Below are 13,806 nucleotides of genomic sequence, written 5' to 3'. Positions count from 1 at the left end.
GTGTGACAAGGGTCTTGCATTGGTTCACCTTGCACCGAGTTGCTGATCTTCACTTGACTTGACTTCATAGAGACCAGCTTGCCAAAAAGCTTCTATTCAGGTGGCTTCCTGCCACTTCTACTGGTTCCTGATGATCTGTGGAGCCTCTCAGTTTCTTCTGGATCAACTGCTGCTGATGATTCCTGTTTGATGTTTGCCAGTTAGACTGGATTGCTGCTACTGACTCATGTTTGATGTTTTGGACTGGACCACTGACAACAGAGATTTCCCAGTCTCCCCAAAGAGCTACTTCTAAACAGGTCCGTGAACCTCATTTCCTATTAACCTTTCTTTTCCCCTACCTCTAGAAGGTGGACTAGAAGGAGGTTCAAGAACCCTAATTAAAGTAGGTTTTGAAAAATGTAAGCCTACAGTACAAGGATATGAATATCTGCTTACTCTGTAAGTACTGAAAATTTACTAAAGTAACCGGTTATACAGTAACAGAAGGTTTTTCATTCTTTCAATTTTATTTATTTATTTATTTACTTATTTATTTATTTTGTGGTTTTTCGAGACAGGGTTTCTCTGTGTAGCCCTGGCTGTCCTGGAACTCACTCTGTAGACCAGGCTGGCCTCGAACTCAGAAATCCACCTGCCTCTGCCTCCCAAGTGCTGGGATTAAAGGCGTGCGCCACTACCGCCGGCTCAACATTTTTAAATATTTGTATTTGATGTATATAAGTTTTTACCTGCATATATGTATGCGGACTACATTCTTGCTTGGTGCCTGTGTAAGTCAGAAGACAGTGTCAGATCCCTTGGGACTGGAGTTACACATGGTTGTGAGCTCCCATGGGAACTGACGGGAACTGAACCTAGGTCCTCTCTGCAAGTGCAACAAGTGCACTTAGCCAGTGAGACATCTCTCTTGCATGTTTTATTCTTTAAACTTTTTATTTTATGTGTCTCTGTGTGTGCCTGACTGCACATCTGTGCACCATATGTGCATAGTGACAGAGGAGGCTAGAAAAGGGTGTTGGATTTCCTGTCACTGGAGTTAACAGATGTTTGTGAGCTGCTATATGTGTCCTGGGAATTGAACCCAGGTCTTCTTGAAGAGCAGCCAGTGCCTATAACCACTGAGACATTTCTCCAGCCCCTCTTTTATTCTTTTTTTTAAAAATATTTTATTTATATGAGTACACTATGCTGTCTTCATACGCAACCGAAGAGGGCATTGGATCCCATTACAAATAGTTGTGAGCCACCATGTCCTTGCTGGGAATTGAACTCAGGACCTTTGGAAGAGCAGTTAGTGCTCTTAACCAATGAGCCATCTCTCCAGCCCCCCTCTTTTATTCTTTTGAAGATGTATTTTTTTTTTGTGTATGAGTATTTTGCATGCATTTATATATGAGTACTACATGTGTACAATGCCCACAGAGGCTAGAAGAAGTTATCAATTCTCTGGAACTTGTGTTACATATCATTGTTAGCTGCCATGTGAGTGCTAGAAACCAAACCCTAGTTTGGTTCTCTATAAAAGAAGTAAAGTAGTAACTGATCTTTTTTTTTTTTTCTTTTTTTTTTTTCGCTTTTTGAGACAGGGTTTCTCTGTGTAGCCCTGGCTGTCCTGGAACTCACTCTGTAGACCAGGCTGGCCTCGAACTCAGAAATCCACCTGCCTTTGCCTCCCAAGTGCTGGGATTAAAGGCGTGCGCCACTACTGCCCGGCTGTAGTAAGTGATCTTAACTGTTGAGCCATCTCTTCAGACTCTCTCTCTCTCTCTCTCTCTCTCTCTCTTTTACTTTTAAAATCAGCATTTTTTTAAAAGACTCTTTATTCTTTGACAAGTTCATGCATATATTTTGACCATATTCACCTTATAATTCTCTCTTATTCTCTCCCACTGCCTTTGGAACCCTTCCTCCAAACACATCCACCTCCTAAATTCATGTTGTTTGCTTGCTTTTAAATGACTGAGTTTAATTAGGGTACCTTGCATGTACATTAGTGTGGCGTTACTTAGTAGGTCACGGACAACTTTTCGCTGGTTACATTCAAGAAAATTGATTCTGCTTTTCCTAGCAGCTATCAACTGCCAACAAGCTACTCAGCTAGAGGCAGGGCCTCATGTGTACCTCCTTCCCCACTCCCCGCCAGGATGTTGACAAAAACTGCCTTATGCAGGTCTTTGAACCAGTCTCTATGAATTCATGATTGCGAGTGCAATGCCATGTCCACACGACTGCATTTTACAGAACTCTTCATCCCTAGTCCTGCCTTCTTTATGTCTCCACATTTCCTGAGCCTTGTAGTGGGGGTGGAGGAGTCTATGTGATTTTCTTTTTGTACATTCAAGAATATTTTTATTATAGTCAACAAATCTGCTGTCTTGTTAGTCCTTAAAGCCTTTGACCTGAGTTAGAGACTCCTCAGGATCACTAAGGTGGAAGGAGAGAAATGACTTCCCAAAATGTATCCCCTGATCTAGACACAAACACACAATAAGTTAATAAATAAGATAAAATGTTTAATCCCAGCACTTGGGAGGCAGAGACAGGCAGATTTCTGAGTTCGAGGCCAGCCTGGTCTACAGAGTGAGTTCCAGGACAGCCAGGACTACACAGAGAAACCCTGTCTCGAAAAACCTTAAAAAAAAAAAAAGATAAAATGTTTTAAAAAGACATGGGGCTGGGATATGGATGAGTTGGACAGTGTGATGACCAAAGCCCTGGGTCTGACCTGTAGCACTCCATAAAACAGGCATAGTGATATACCAATGTGACCCTAGCTTGTGGGAGGTGGCAGGAGATTCAGAAGTTCAAGGTCATCTTGAGCTTCCTCGTGAGTTCTAGGAGTGAACTAGAATTCCTAGGAAAACCTGAGTGTTGTGGCACTCAGAGGGAGAGGCAGGCAGATCTCTGTGAGTTTGAGGCTAGCCTGGTTTACAAAGAAAGTTCCAGGAAAGCCAGGGATATGTAGACAAACCCTGTCTCACAAAAACCAACTGATTGACCAAATTAAAAAAAAAAAAAAAGTAGATCTCCTCTTACTCTCTTACTCTTTTGCCTCTAGCTTCTCCTTGCCCTTCCTCCCTTCTCCCTTCCCTTCCCCTTCTCTCCACGTGGTCATGGCCGGCCTCCTCTTCTCTCCTCTCTCTCTCTTTCTCCACCATCTTCTCCCATTTTTCTCCCTACCTCTGCCCTCTGCCCTGAATAAACCCCCTCCCCTTTGGGAAAAAAAAAGTAGATCTTGTAAATAGTAACAGTGTCTCCAAAGACTTCCCCTGTCTATGTTGGAACATGGGTGGCTTAGCGTGATCTTGTTCAACTCTTGTGCAAGTATCTTAGTCAGGACTCTCTAAAGGAACATAGCTGTAGAGGCTGTCTCACACTGGAAAGGCCAAGAATCCAGTAGCTGTTCAGCCTACAAGGCTGGATGTCTCTATCTGGCCCTGGAGGCCTGAAGGATTCTTGGAGAGCTGCAGATCTTCAGTCTATGTTGGAATCTCAAAGAGGTTGGTTTTAATATTTGTAGGTGTTTTTGTTTTGAGATGTGGGTTTCTCATAGCTCTGGCTGGCCTGGGACTCACTATGTAAACCAGGCTGGCTTCAAACTTTCATAGAGTTCTGACTGCCTCTACCTCCTGAGTAATTGATTAAAGACATTATGCCACCTAGACTGGCTTGGTTTTGGCTTGTTTCATAGACAGGATCTCCTCAAGTAGCTCTGGATAGCCTCCAAGTCACAGACATCTTCTTCCTGAGCCTGGCTCAGCCATCACTCTTAACTGATGAGCCATCTCTCCATCCATTTAAAAAAAAAAAAAATACAGGAGTAAGACTTGTAACTTAGCTGGCCTTGAATTTGTAGCAGTCTTCAATCCTAGCCTCCCAAGTGTTAGGCCATGTGTAATCACAATGAGACTTTTAAAAACATCCCGGATTGACTCAACTACACGAAGGGGCACAGAAACTTAATTGCAGAAAGATCCCTGGGGACCATCAATTGTAAAAGACAGCACTACCACCATGGGAAATGCTGACAGGAGACTCCAGTATACACTGTACCAAGTCTGACAGCTCACTGCCTGTGCTGCAGCCTTGACTGTCATTAGCTGCCCAACCTAAGGAAGTGGCTGTGTCAACAACCATTTCTTCATCTGTTCATTGGAAGCAATAAAAGGACCAGCACTTCTTTAAGAATATTAGCCAGCTGTGGTAGCCCATGCCTTTAATCTTAGCATGTAGGAGCCAGAGGCAGTTGGATCTCTGTGGGTTGGAGGCCAAAGCTACATAGCGAGACCTTGTTTTTTTGTTTTTTTTTGTTTTTTGAGACAGGGTTTCTCTGTATAGCCCTGGCTGTCCTGGAACTCACTCTGTAGACCAGGCTGGCCTCGAACTCAGAAATCCGCCTGCCTCTGCCTCCCAAGTGCTGGGATTAAAGGCATGCGCCACCACTGCCCAGCAGAGACCTTGTCTCTTAAAACAAACAGAAAACTTACTACATTTACTTGGTGCATGTGTGGGAAGTGAAAGACCCATTTGCAGGAGTTGGTTCTCCTTGAACTAAGTGGATCCTAGGGATTAAATGCCTGTCACTGTGTTGATGGCACACAGTGTTAATATCCTCTGAGCTATCTCTGTGGTCTATGACCAGCATGTTTAAAACAATTTTTGAGGTAGTCTTGGTATTTAGCCCAGACTGGCTTTGAACTCACTGGTCAACTCTGTCATTGGCAGCTATAAGAAAGGATAGATGATGATGATGATGATGATGGTGATGGTGATGATGATGATTTAAAGAAGTTAAACACCTGGATGAAGCAGTGTCAAAAATATAAGGGGGGAGGGGCAAAGTCAGCCAATGAACCAGCCATAGGCAAAGCTGGAGTCCCAGAGATTCAGGAAACTAAGACAGGGTTCTTTGATTTAAGGAGTTTGAGGGTAGTTTGGGCTACAGAGCTTAGTAGCTCACACTCAGGAGGCGGAGGCAGGCAGACTCTCTGAGTTCAACATCAGCTTGGTATAAAGGGCAAGTTCCAGGATAGCCAGGGCTACACCATGAGACCCTGTAAAAGTCAGTGGCACACAAGGGGACAGGAGCAAAGGTAAGACAGGGTAGCTGGATGCATCTGTAACAAAGCAGAGGCCAATGGTTCACACCAAAGGCGAAGTCCAGATAGCAACCGGTGTAGCAAAAAATCTAGGAGAAGCACTAGAATCTACGGTAGACATCAGAATGGTTGTTTGCTAGAAGTACTTTGAACTTGAGGAAATCATTGAAGCAAAGAGTGATTGTTTTCTCCTATCTACAGGACTGTGTTTCTGAAGGAGCTTCGCAGCCTTTGCAGAGACTGCAAAGTCCTGGTCACTAATCCTGGCACACCTGGAGTGGGCATTGTTGGGTACTGCAAACAGTACACAACACGGACTGAAGCTGCAGGCCCGTGAGGTCCTCCTTCAGGAAACCTACAGACTAGATTTGGTATGAGGAATTTGTTTTACCCAAAAAAACCCACAACTTTTTTTGTAACAGTCAATACATGCATTTGGGTGGCTGTTTGACAGCAAGTCCTCAGAGGCTGGATCTCCCTGCTGCCGTATTTCATCCTCTTTCTTAGATCAACCTACAAGTCTCAGAACACTGACAAATCAGGACTGTGAAACTCTCATACTCTCCTTTAAATTTTTTTTTTTTTTTCCTTAGCAGGGTGGTGGTGGTACAGGCCTTTAATCCCAGCACTCAAGAGGCAGAAGCAGGCAGATCTGGTTTATAAAGTTCCAGGACAGCCAGGTCTGTACCGAGAAATCCTGTCTTGAAAAACAAAAGAAAACAAAACAAGAAAAATTCTTTTTACATTTACTTTTTAAAAAAATTGAGATACATTTGTGTGTGCGTGCGTGTGTGTGTGTGTATGTGTGTGTATGCACGTGTGTATGTCATGGTGCACATGTGAAAGTCAGAAGACAACCTTTACCCTAGGGGTTCTGGTGGTTGAACTCAGGTCAACAGACTCGGCACCAAGCATTCTTCCCTCTGAAATGGTAGGATCTGGCCCTTCATGGTAGATCTGTTACCCTGGGGCTTGTCTAAGAAGAGAGGTGAGAGGCAGCAGAAATGTCCATGGGAACACATTCACTCAGTGCTTTCTTTGCAGTCCTTAAGTGGGGAAGTGGGAAGGCAGTCATGAAATGAAACACACAAATGGACTGAACCACAGCCTTTGGGAAAGGGCTTCAAATCAGTCCCCAAAGAAAACACTCCTGAAGGATCACAGTGCTTCCTGGGCCATCAGGGCCACCAGCGCTGCCTGTACCTCATCTGCCTGAGTTTGGGGCAGCAGACAGTCCTGAATGAGGGCCACTGCAGCTGCCTCTGTCAAGCTGCTGAAGTCTTGAGATGTTTTGACAGGGAGGTGGCCAGCCAGCTCACAGAGGGCAACATTAAAGGCCCCACTTTCCTTTATTCCAAAGCTGGACTTCCGGGCCCACAGGATGACTCGGATCCCACTGAGGCCTGAGGTAGATGATGTCTGCCCAGGCGGAGCTCCCCGGGTCACAAATAAGTTATGTGCAATCTCATGGTCACTCAGGTAGTCAGTAACTCGGCATACCCTGCGAATTAACGCTTCCAAATCAGGTCCTGGCCCACTCGTGTAAAAGAGAAAGCCAGGAGCAGGGAGGGCCTGCAGGAGATGTATACAACCTTTTGGGTCCAGGGGTGTGCTTGGCGCTCCCTCCACAGGCAGTGGGTGGGCCAGGTAGTAGCCATGCAGGTGAAGATGGTTCACAGAGGCCAGACCTCCCAGGCTGTTAAAGCCCACCCGGAAGCCTGGGTGCAAGCTCAGTAGGACAGCTTCTAGCCCCACACGTAGCACTCCAGGCAGCAGCCTTTGGGGAAGTCCATGAGCAGGTGTAGGCACCAGCAGCACATGGCCCCACTCCAGGGGGCTGACATTGATCACTACAAGGACCTCCTCTTGCTTTGGAGCAGCTGGGCCATTAGGCTCCCTTTGCATACGGAAAAGGACTTCTCCAGGTTGGATTTTATTGAAGTTAAACTGTTCCGGGTCAAACTCTTGCCTCACACTTTTGATATTCTGGGGGCGCCTCCTCTGTATCCCTCGCTCTATATTCAGCTGAGCTACAAACCCCACGGAACCAGGGAGGATTTGGGTCTGCAGATCTTCTAGGCGGTATCGAAACAGGCCCAGTTCCACCCGCTGCCTCCATGCAGAGCAGAGGGCAGAGTCAAAGCGGGAGAGCGGCAGTGAGTCCACAGCACTAGGTGAATTCCTTGGCCACTGAACTTCCTCGCCAACGAGATCCTTTTGTCCATAGACAAAGTCCGGGATGCCTTGTTCCTCCCAGTCCTCAGGATTTGGAGGCAGCAGATAAGAAGTCTCCTGTGAGTGGTGTGGAACAGCCATGAAGGCTACCTAAAACAAAGGAGAGTATATAAATACACAAGACCAGCTCATTTCCAAAGATTACTTTGGAATCATATTCCTATTCTGATTATAAAAATGGTAGGAATCTGTCACCGTGCCTCAGAAAATTGTGGAGGTCAAGGATTTGCGGCTCATAGCCAGGCAAAAAGGATTCCAGACCCTTCAGATAGAGCACAGGGGTAATGTGCCATTCAAGGTCCGATGCAGCAGGTACTTTCACACCCTGAATGTCATGATAAGGAGAAGGCAGGGGAGCTGGGCAGCCCCTCCCCCTTGGTTTGGAAGCAAAGGAGCTGAAATGAACCAGATACACCCCGCCCCCCTCATTTGCACTGTATTTAAAAATCCTGAAATTTCAAATGAAATTTAAAAAGTAACAGATAATGTGACCTTTGTAAAACATTTAGACAGCATAGACATTGTCCCTAATTCCAGCATCTGCAAATGAGGGTGTTTTTACTGAATTAAAAACATATTTTGTGGGCCTTGAGAGATGCCTAAGCCTGACAACCTGAGTTTGATACCCTAGATGCACACGGTAGAAGAAACTTCCTACAAGTTGTCCTCTAGCCTTACATATGCACTTGCTCACAAGTAAATATAATACAAATATTAAAATATATTTTGATCTGGCCGTGGTGGCACAAGCCTTTAATCTCAGCATTCAGGAGGCAGAGCCAGTTGGTTTTTTTGTTTTGTTTTATTTTTTGAACAATCTCAGCACTCTGGAGGCAGAGGCAGGGGAATCTCTGTGAGTTCAAAGGCCAGCTTGGTCTACATATTGAGTTCCAGGGCAGCCAGAACTATATAGAGAGACCCTGTCTGTCTCAAAATCAATCGGCCAATCAAAATAAATTTAGACAAACACAGAGAGAAAAGGAACTCTCAAAAGATAAAGACGAAGGGACTGGTGAGATGGCTCATTGAGAAAGGCACTTGCTGCCAAGCCTGATGACTTTAGTTCCACACCCTGAAACTCCATGGAGACAGACAGAACAGACTCCTACAGGTCATCTTAGCATCACGTGTGTATCCATACACAAACCAGTAAGTGTAAACCTAAGAATATTGTAAATTAAGTGGAGAGCAGTTCAAGGAAGATACTTGACACTCTTAGGCCTCTTTACATGCATGCAGGTGTACACACACACACACAATTAGAAAACAATATATGTATGTATATATGTATGTATGCTTTGAAAGAACTGGAAAGATGACTTAGTAGTAAGGTGTCTTGCAAATGTGAAGAACTGAGTTTGAATCCTGTCTTACTTATGGTTTCCATTGCTGTGAGGAGACACCATGACCAGCGCAACTCTTGTAAAGGAAAACGTTTCATTGGAGCTGGCTTACAGACTCAGAGGTTCCATCCATTATCATCATGGTGGGAAGCATAGCAGCATCCTGGCAGTCATGGCGCTGGAGGAGCTGAGGGTTCTACATCTTGTTCTGAAGGCAACCAGAAGACTGCCTTCCAGCAGCTAGGAGGAGGGCTCAAAGCAAAAGTGACACACTTCCTTCAACAAGGCCACGCCTTCTTCAACAGAGCCATACCCCCTAATAGTGTCACTCCCTGGGTCAAGCACATTCAAACCACCACAAATCCCCGGAACCTAATTAAAGGTGGTCACATGATGTGGCTGTAATGTCAGTGTTCCTACCATGAGATGGAGGTGGAGACAAACACCCAAGGTTGTCCTGGGACCGCCACATGTGTGGCAGGTGTATGCGAACACACACACTCACACATGTATCATACACAAACGTCATATAAACTCAACACCTTCTCTCCTCTCTCTCTCTCTCTCTCTCTCTATATATATATATATATATATATATATATATATATATATATATATACATACATACATACCTATATATATAATTTATTTTCTGAGAGCTACGGATGTAGCTCGGTTGGTAGACTACTTGCTTAGCATACACCGAGCCTTGAGTTTGATCCCCAGGACTGAATAATCTGGGTGTGGTGGCACAAGCCTGTGAACCCAGCACTTGGCAGATTTGAAGTTTAGCACTGCATTGACTACATAGCGAATCTGGGGCCAGTCTAAGCCACATAAGGTCCTTTCTCAAATAATAAAATAAGAATTAGACTGAGAGTCAGGGTGGTGAGGCACGCCTTCAACCCCAGCATCTGTCAGGCTCTCAGAACCACAATGTTAGGTCCACAACAGCCTACATAATAAGAACCTGCAGTAGAGAGAGAAAGAGGGAGATAAGGAGAAAGAAAGAGAGACAGAGATAGACAAGAGAGGGGAGGGAGACAGAGGTAGATCAGTTTCAGACTAAATGTGTGTTCCCTTAGCTTTGCTGATCCAGACATGCATACTGGTGAACCAGAAAAAGAAAAAAAGATATATAGAATTCAACCTAAGTTTTAATAAGTATACAGGCCACTTTTTTCTAAATTAAAATACAAGTGGTTAATATTTTTTAAGTGTTCAATATTTTGGCCATCAGGAAAATGCAAATTAAAATACTCTGGGGGTGGGGGGGAGCTGGAGAGATGGCTCAATGGCCAAGAGCACTTGCTGCTCTTCCAGAGGTCCAATTCCTAGAACTCACATGGGGATCTGACACCCTCTTCTGGCTTCTAAGGGCACCACACACAATGCAATGCACAGACATGCAGGTAAAACACCCAATCACATAAAAATTAAATTTAAAAAGAGCTAGTCAGAAACAGAACATGACGGCGCACACTTACAAATCCCAGGGCTTGAGTAGCAGCGGCAGGAGAATAAAAAAGTCAAGACTAAGGGCGGGAGACACGGCTCTGCAATTCAGGGTGCTTGCTGCTCAATCACAAAGACCGTGGTTCCAATCCTAGACCAGGTAGCTCACAACTGTCTGCAACTCAAGCTTCAAGAGTTCCAACATCCTGGGGCCTCCATGGCACCTCCAGACACATGTATGCATACACTCAATTCACAGACACACAAAATAAAAAATTACAAAAAAATTAAAAATAAAAATAGCTACAGCTACATAGCCAGTTCCAGGCCAGTATGAACTACATGAGCCTATCTTAACAACAAGCCAAAAGAAAAGACCTGTCCCATAGAAAAATGACTGCTTTAGGCATCACCATGGGCGCCTGTCACTTAGTTTCTATGCCAGTGGAAATCATACATGAAAATAGTGATGTCATACACAGATGGTTACCTCACTATGCAAGCAGGGAAAACTGTCACTCGGTAAACACTGAGCAAGTGCCATTGCTCAGGTCTGGGAGATCATGGGTCTCAGCGCTCCTTATGAGGTTTGCAGAATGGAGGAGAAAGACTTTAGCCCAACGATAACCAGAGTCAACTGAAACTGCAAACATGAGACACATGTGTGGGAGAGTACTGGATCCTCTGTGTAGATCCTAGGAGGCTCGCACGGGATGCCTGCTGTAGGAGGAGAATGGAGGTGAGAATCCACAGTGGCTGGAACGTGGGGAGCCAAGAGGAACAGAAAGAAGGAAGCCTGCTCCCAGAGGGCCAGGCCTGGGGCTTGAGACTGTTAGCCCCATCCGAGCAGTTTTTTTAAACCACCTTAATTTTGGCTAGGTAGTGACAAATTCCAAAACCAAAATCATTTGATTTCTAGAACTAAGGTAATTGTTTTTCTAGATCCTTTCCTTCTGTGCCTTATACACACTCCCTAATAATGTCTGGCCATGAAAGATACTTACTGATCACCTGACACTCTGATCATTACTTACCCCTGGCAATGGCCAATGGCAGGCCAAAAGAGGAAGGCTTCCAACCAACCCCATCCCAACATGTTCTGCCTCAGACTGTCTGCCTACCCTCAGACAGTAGGCTTGATTCTTAGGCCAGAGACCACCCCCCTGGCAGGTTTGTCATAAACAAAAGGTTACTGTTGTTTACTCCCTTGTCTGTTTTCCTTCTCCCCCATCTTTACTGAGACATAATAGTTTTTCTTTTTTTTTTTTTCTTTTTCTTTTTTTTTTTCTTTGGTTTTTCTTTTTTTCTGTACTTGTTTGACTTACTTATTTTTGGGTCCTGGGGGATTGACACTAGGGCTTTAACATGTTAGACTGAGTTACAGGATGCACTAGTAGTTTTTTGTTTGTTTTTGTCAACGTGACATGGACCTAGACATATCTGGGGAGAGGAAATCTCAACTGAGGGATTGCCTCCATCGGATTGTAGGCAAGTCTGCAAGCATCTCGATTGATGACTGACATGGGAAGGCCCAGCACATTGTGGGTGATACTACCTCTGGGCAAATGGTCCTGGGCTGAATAAGAAAGCAGTTGGAGCAGGCCATGAGGAACAAGCCAGGAAGCAGTGTTTCTTCATGGCTTCCACTTAAGTGCTTGCTTCCAGGTTGACATCTGGACTTTACTCAGTGACAGAGTTAACCTGAGAGTTGTAAAATGAAATGAACTCTTCCCTCCACGAGTTGCTTTGGTTACGGTGTTTTATCACAGCAATAGAAACCCTGAAATACATTACTACCCCCTATTTCATTACTATTATTATTTAAAGTCTAAAGCTAGGGTTTTACCATGTTGCTCAGGCTATCCTTGAACTTGTGATCTTGTGATACAAGTCTCCTAAGTAGCTGGGCTTACAGACCAGGTCCAACTTATTTAATAACTTTAAACTGTGATATGCATGCTCAGGCTTAATAAAGCTCAGAATTAGAATGAGTTAGAAGGATCAAGAATAAATCTGTACACTGGGAGTCTCACTGGATATACCAAGCACACTCAAGGGCAGGCTCCATGCAGTAGATGGACAACACAAAATGAAATCAATGAGGGCTGGAGATGGCTCAGTGGTTAAGAGCACCACTGACTGCTCTTCCAGAGGTCCTGAGTTCAATCCCTAGCAATCACATGGTGGCTCACAACCATCTGTAATTGGATCTGATGACCTCTTCTGGTGTGTCTGAAGACAGCTATAGTGTACTCATATAAATAAAATAAATAAACCTTTAAAAATCAATGGTATTTTGGGATTTTTTTTTATAACCTTACTTGTCTTTTGCTTATATATTATGGGTTGGGGGACAAGGGGAAATGAATCTGTATTAGCTTACTCTAGTACAGCGTTTCTCAACCTGTGAGTCATGACCCTTTCACAGGGGTTACCTAAGACCATTGAAAAACACAGATATTTACATAATGATTCATAACAGTAGCAAAATTACAGTTATGAAGTAGCAAGGAAAATAATTTTATGGTTGGGGGGGGTCACCACAACGTGAAGAACTGCATTAAAGGGTTGCAGCATTAGGAAGGCTGAGAACCTCTGCTCTAGAGGAACAGAATTGATGAATATTTATTAAGAGGGGATTTATTAGATTGGTTTACTCAATATGGTCTGGGCTGACCAACAGTAGCAGCTGCTCACAAGGGTGGGTGTCTCAGCAGTCCCAATACGGTGCTGAAGGCCTGGAGGGTTCCTAGAGAGCTGTTGGTCTTCAGTCTGAATTGGCAGCTGGAAGACGATGATTCTAACGTCATCAAAGGAACTCCTTAGTGGCAGGAACAGGATAGACACTTATCAGCAAGCCAAGGCAAACAGGCGAAAAGCCGAGTTTCCATCTTCCGTTTCCCTTTTGTACAGGTTGCCACCTGAGCGCACTGCACAGTGTGTCATAAGCTGATCAAGAAAATCCCTCACAGGAATGCCCAGCAGTTTGCCTTCTGCTTGACTCCACATCCAATCAAGTTGACCATGTTTGCTCCTCCCAGACGCTTGGGCTCTTCACTTTTTCACGCAGTGTAAATATGTTCATTCACACTTGCATCTGATAATTATTTCAATGTCCTGAAGGTTGAGAGGAGAGAAGGGCAAATAGACCAACCTTAGTCCCTACAGCTGGAAGCTCGCAATTTGTGGGAAGGATCAGAGGAGGAACGTCAGCTGTGCCGATAAAACAACAGTGGGGATCTGTGGACAGAGCTGACCTCTAAACGCCTGAGTCTGGACACATCAGTGAAATTGAACCTATGTTTGTAAAATGGAAGCCTACCTTGTCAACTGTTCCACGAATGGGTGATAACTGAACAATCCAATAAACACCTTCAGGAGCCACTTTGAGAGCAAGCTAAGCTTCTTCCGGAAGAGTTGGCACGGTGGCAGAGGCACGGTGGCAGAGGCTGCAGCTCTTGTCCAGTGAGACAATCTAAGACTGCCTCTATCGGCAGAAGGGCACCGGATCTCCTCTAGCCCAAGAGCGAGTATGGAGGCTACCCGCCTCCACCCAGAGCTGGGGTCTCCTGCACTGGCTTTAGGTGAGGCGGATGCATCTCAAGGCTCTGTGCACAGACCGGTCCCGGAACTCAGCGAAGGCGTGGAGGTCGCGACGCAGGCGCAGTCTG

The 13,806-nt window shown here is 44.9% G+C and overlaps 1 protein-coding gene across 5 annotated transcripts; it reads right to left on the bottom strand.

Moving 5' to 3' along the window:
* Positions 1–5,897: 5,897 nt before the first annotated feature.
* Gdpgp1 (GDP-D-glucose phosphorylase 1) lies at positions 5,898–13,749 on the bottom strand. Of its 5 annotated transcripts, XM_028754835.1 has the most exons (4): positions 13,458–13,749; positions 12,833–13,252; positions 10,626–10,855; positions 5,898–7,427 (listed from the first exon to the last, which is right to left on the bottom strand). In XM_028754835.1, the coding sequence occupies exons 3-4, from the start codon at positions 10,677–10,679 to the stop codon at positions 6,261–6,263; spliced, it is 1,221 nt and encodes a 406-aa protein (XP_028610668.1). In that variant the 5' UTR covers positions 10,680–10,855; positions 12,833–13,252; positions 13,458–13,749; the 3' UTR covers positions 5,898–6,260. The 5 variants fall into 5 exon arrangements, 4 of the variants coding, with proteins under 4 accessions (XP_028610668.1, XP_028610670.1, XP_028610669.1 ...); XM_028754837.1 differs by lacking the exon at positions 10,626–10,855; XM_028754836.1 differs by lacking the exon at positions 12,833–13,252.
* Positions 13,750–13,806: the final 57 nt, after the last annotated feature.

The sequence above is a fragment of the Grammomys surdaster genome, unplaced genomic scaffold (assembly GCF_004785775.1).
Source record: "Grammomys surdaster isolate TR1022 unplaced genomic scaffold, NIH_TR_1.0 126036, whole genome shotgun sequence".
NCBI lineage: Eukaryota > Metazoa > Chordata > Mammalia > Rodentia > Muridae > Grammomys > Grammomys surdaster.
This window is presented reverse-complemented; position numbering and strand designations above follow the sequence as displayed.

Excerpts from the sequence above, each read along its gene's own strand:
- Gdpgp1 (XM_028754835.1), bottom strand. The coding sequence starts at position 10,679 with ATGGCACTTGCTCAGTGTTTACCGAGTGACAGTTTTCCCTGCTTGCAT. Across the intron at positions 7,428-10,625 it reads TTCCCTGCTTGCATAGTGAG|GTAGCCTTCATGGCTGTTCC; the intron begins GTAACCATCTGT and ends CCTTTGTTTTAG.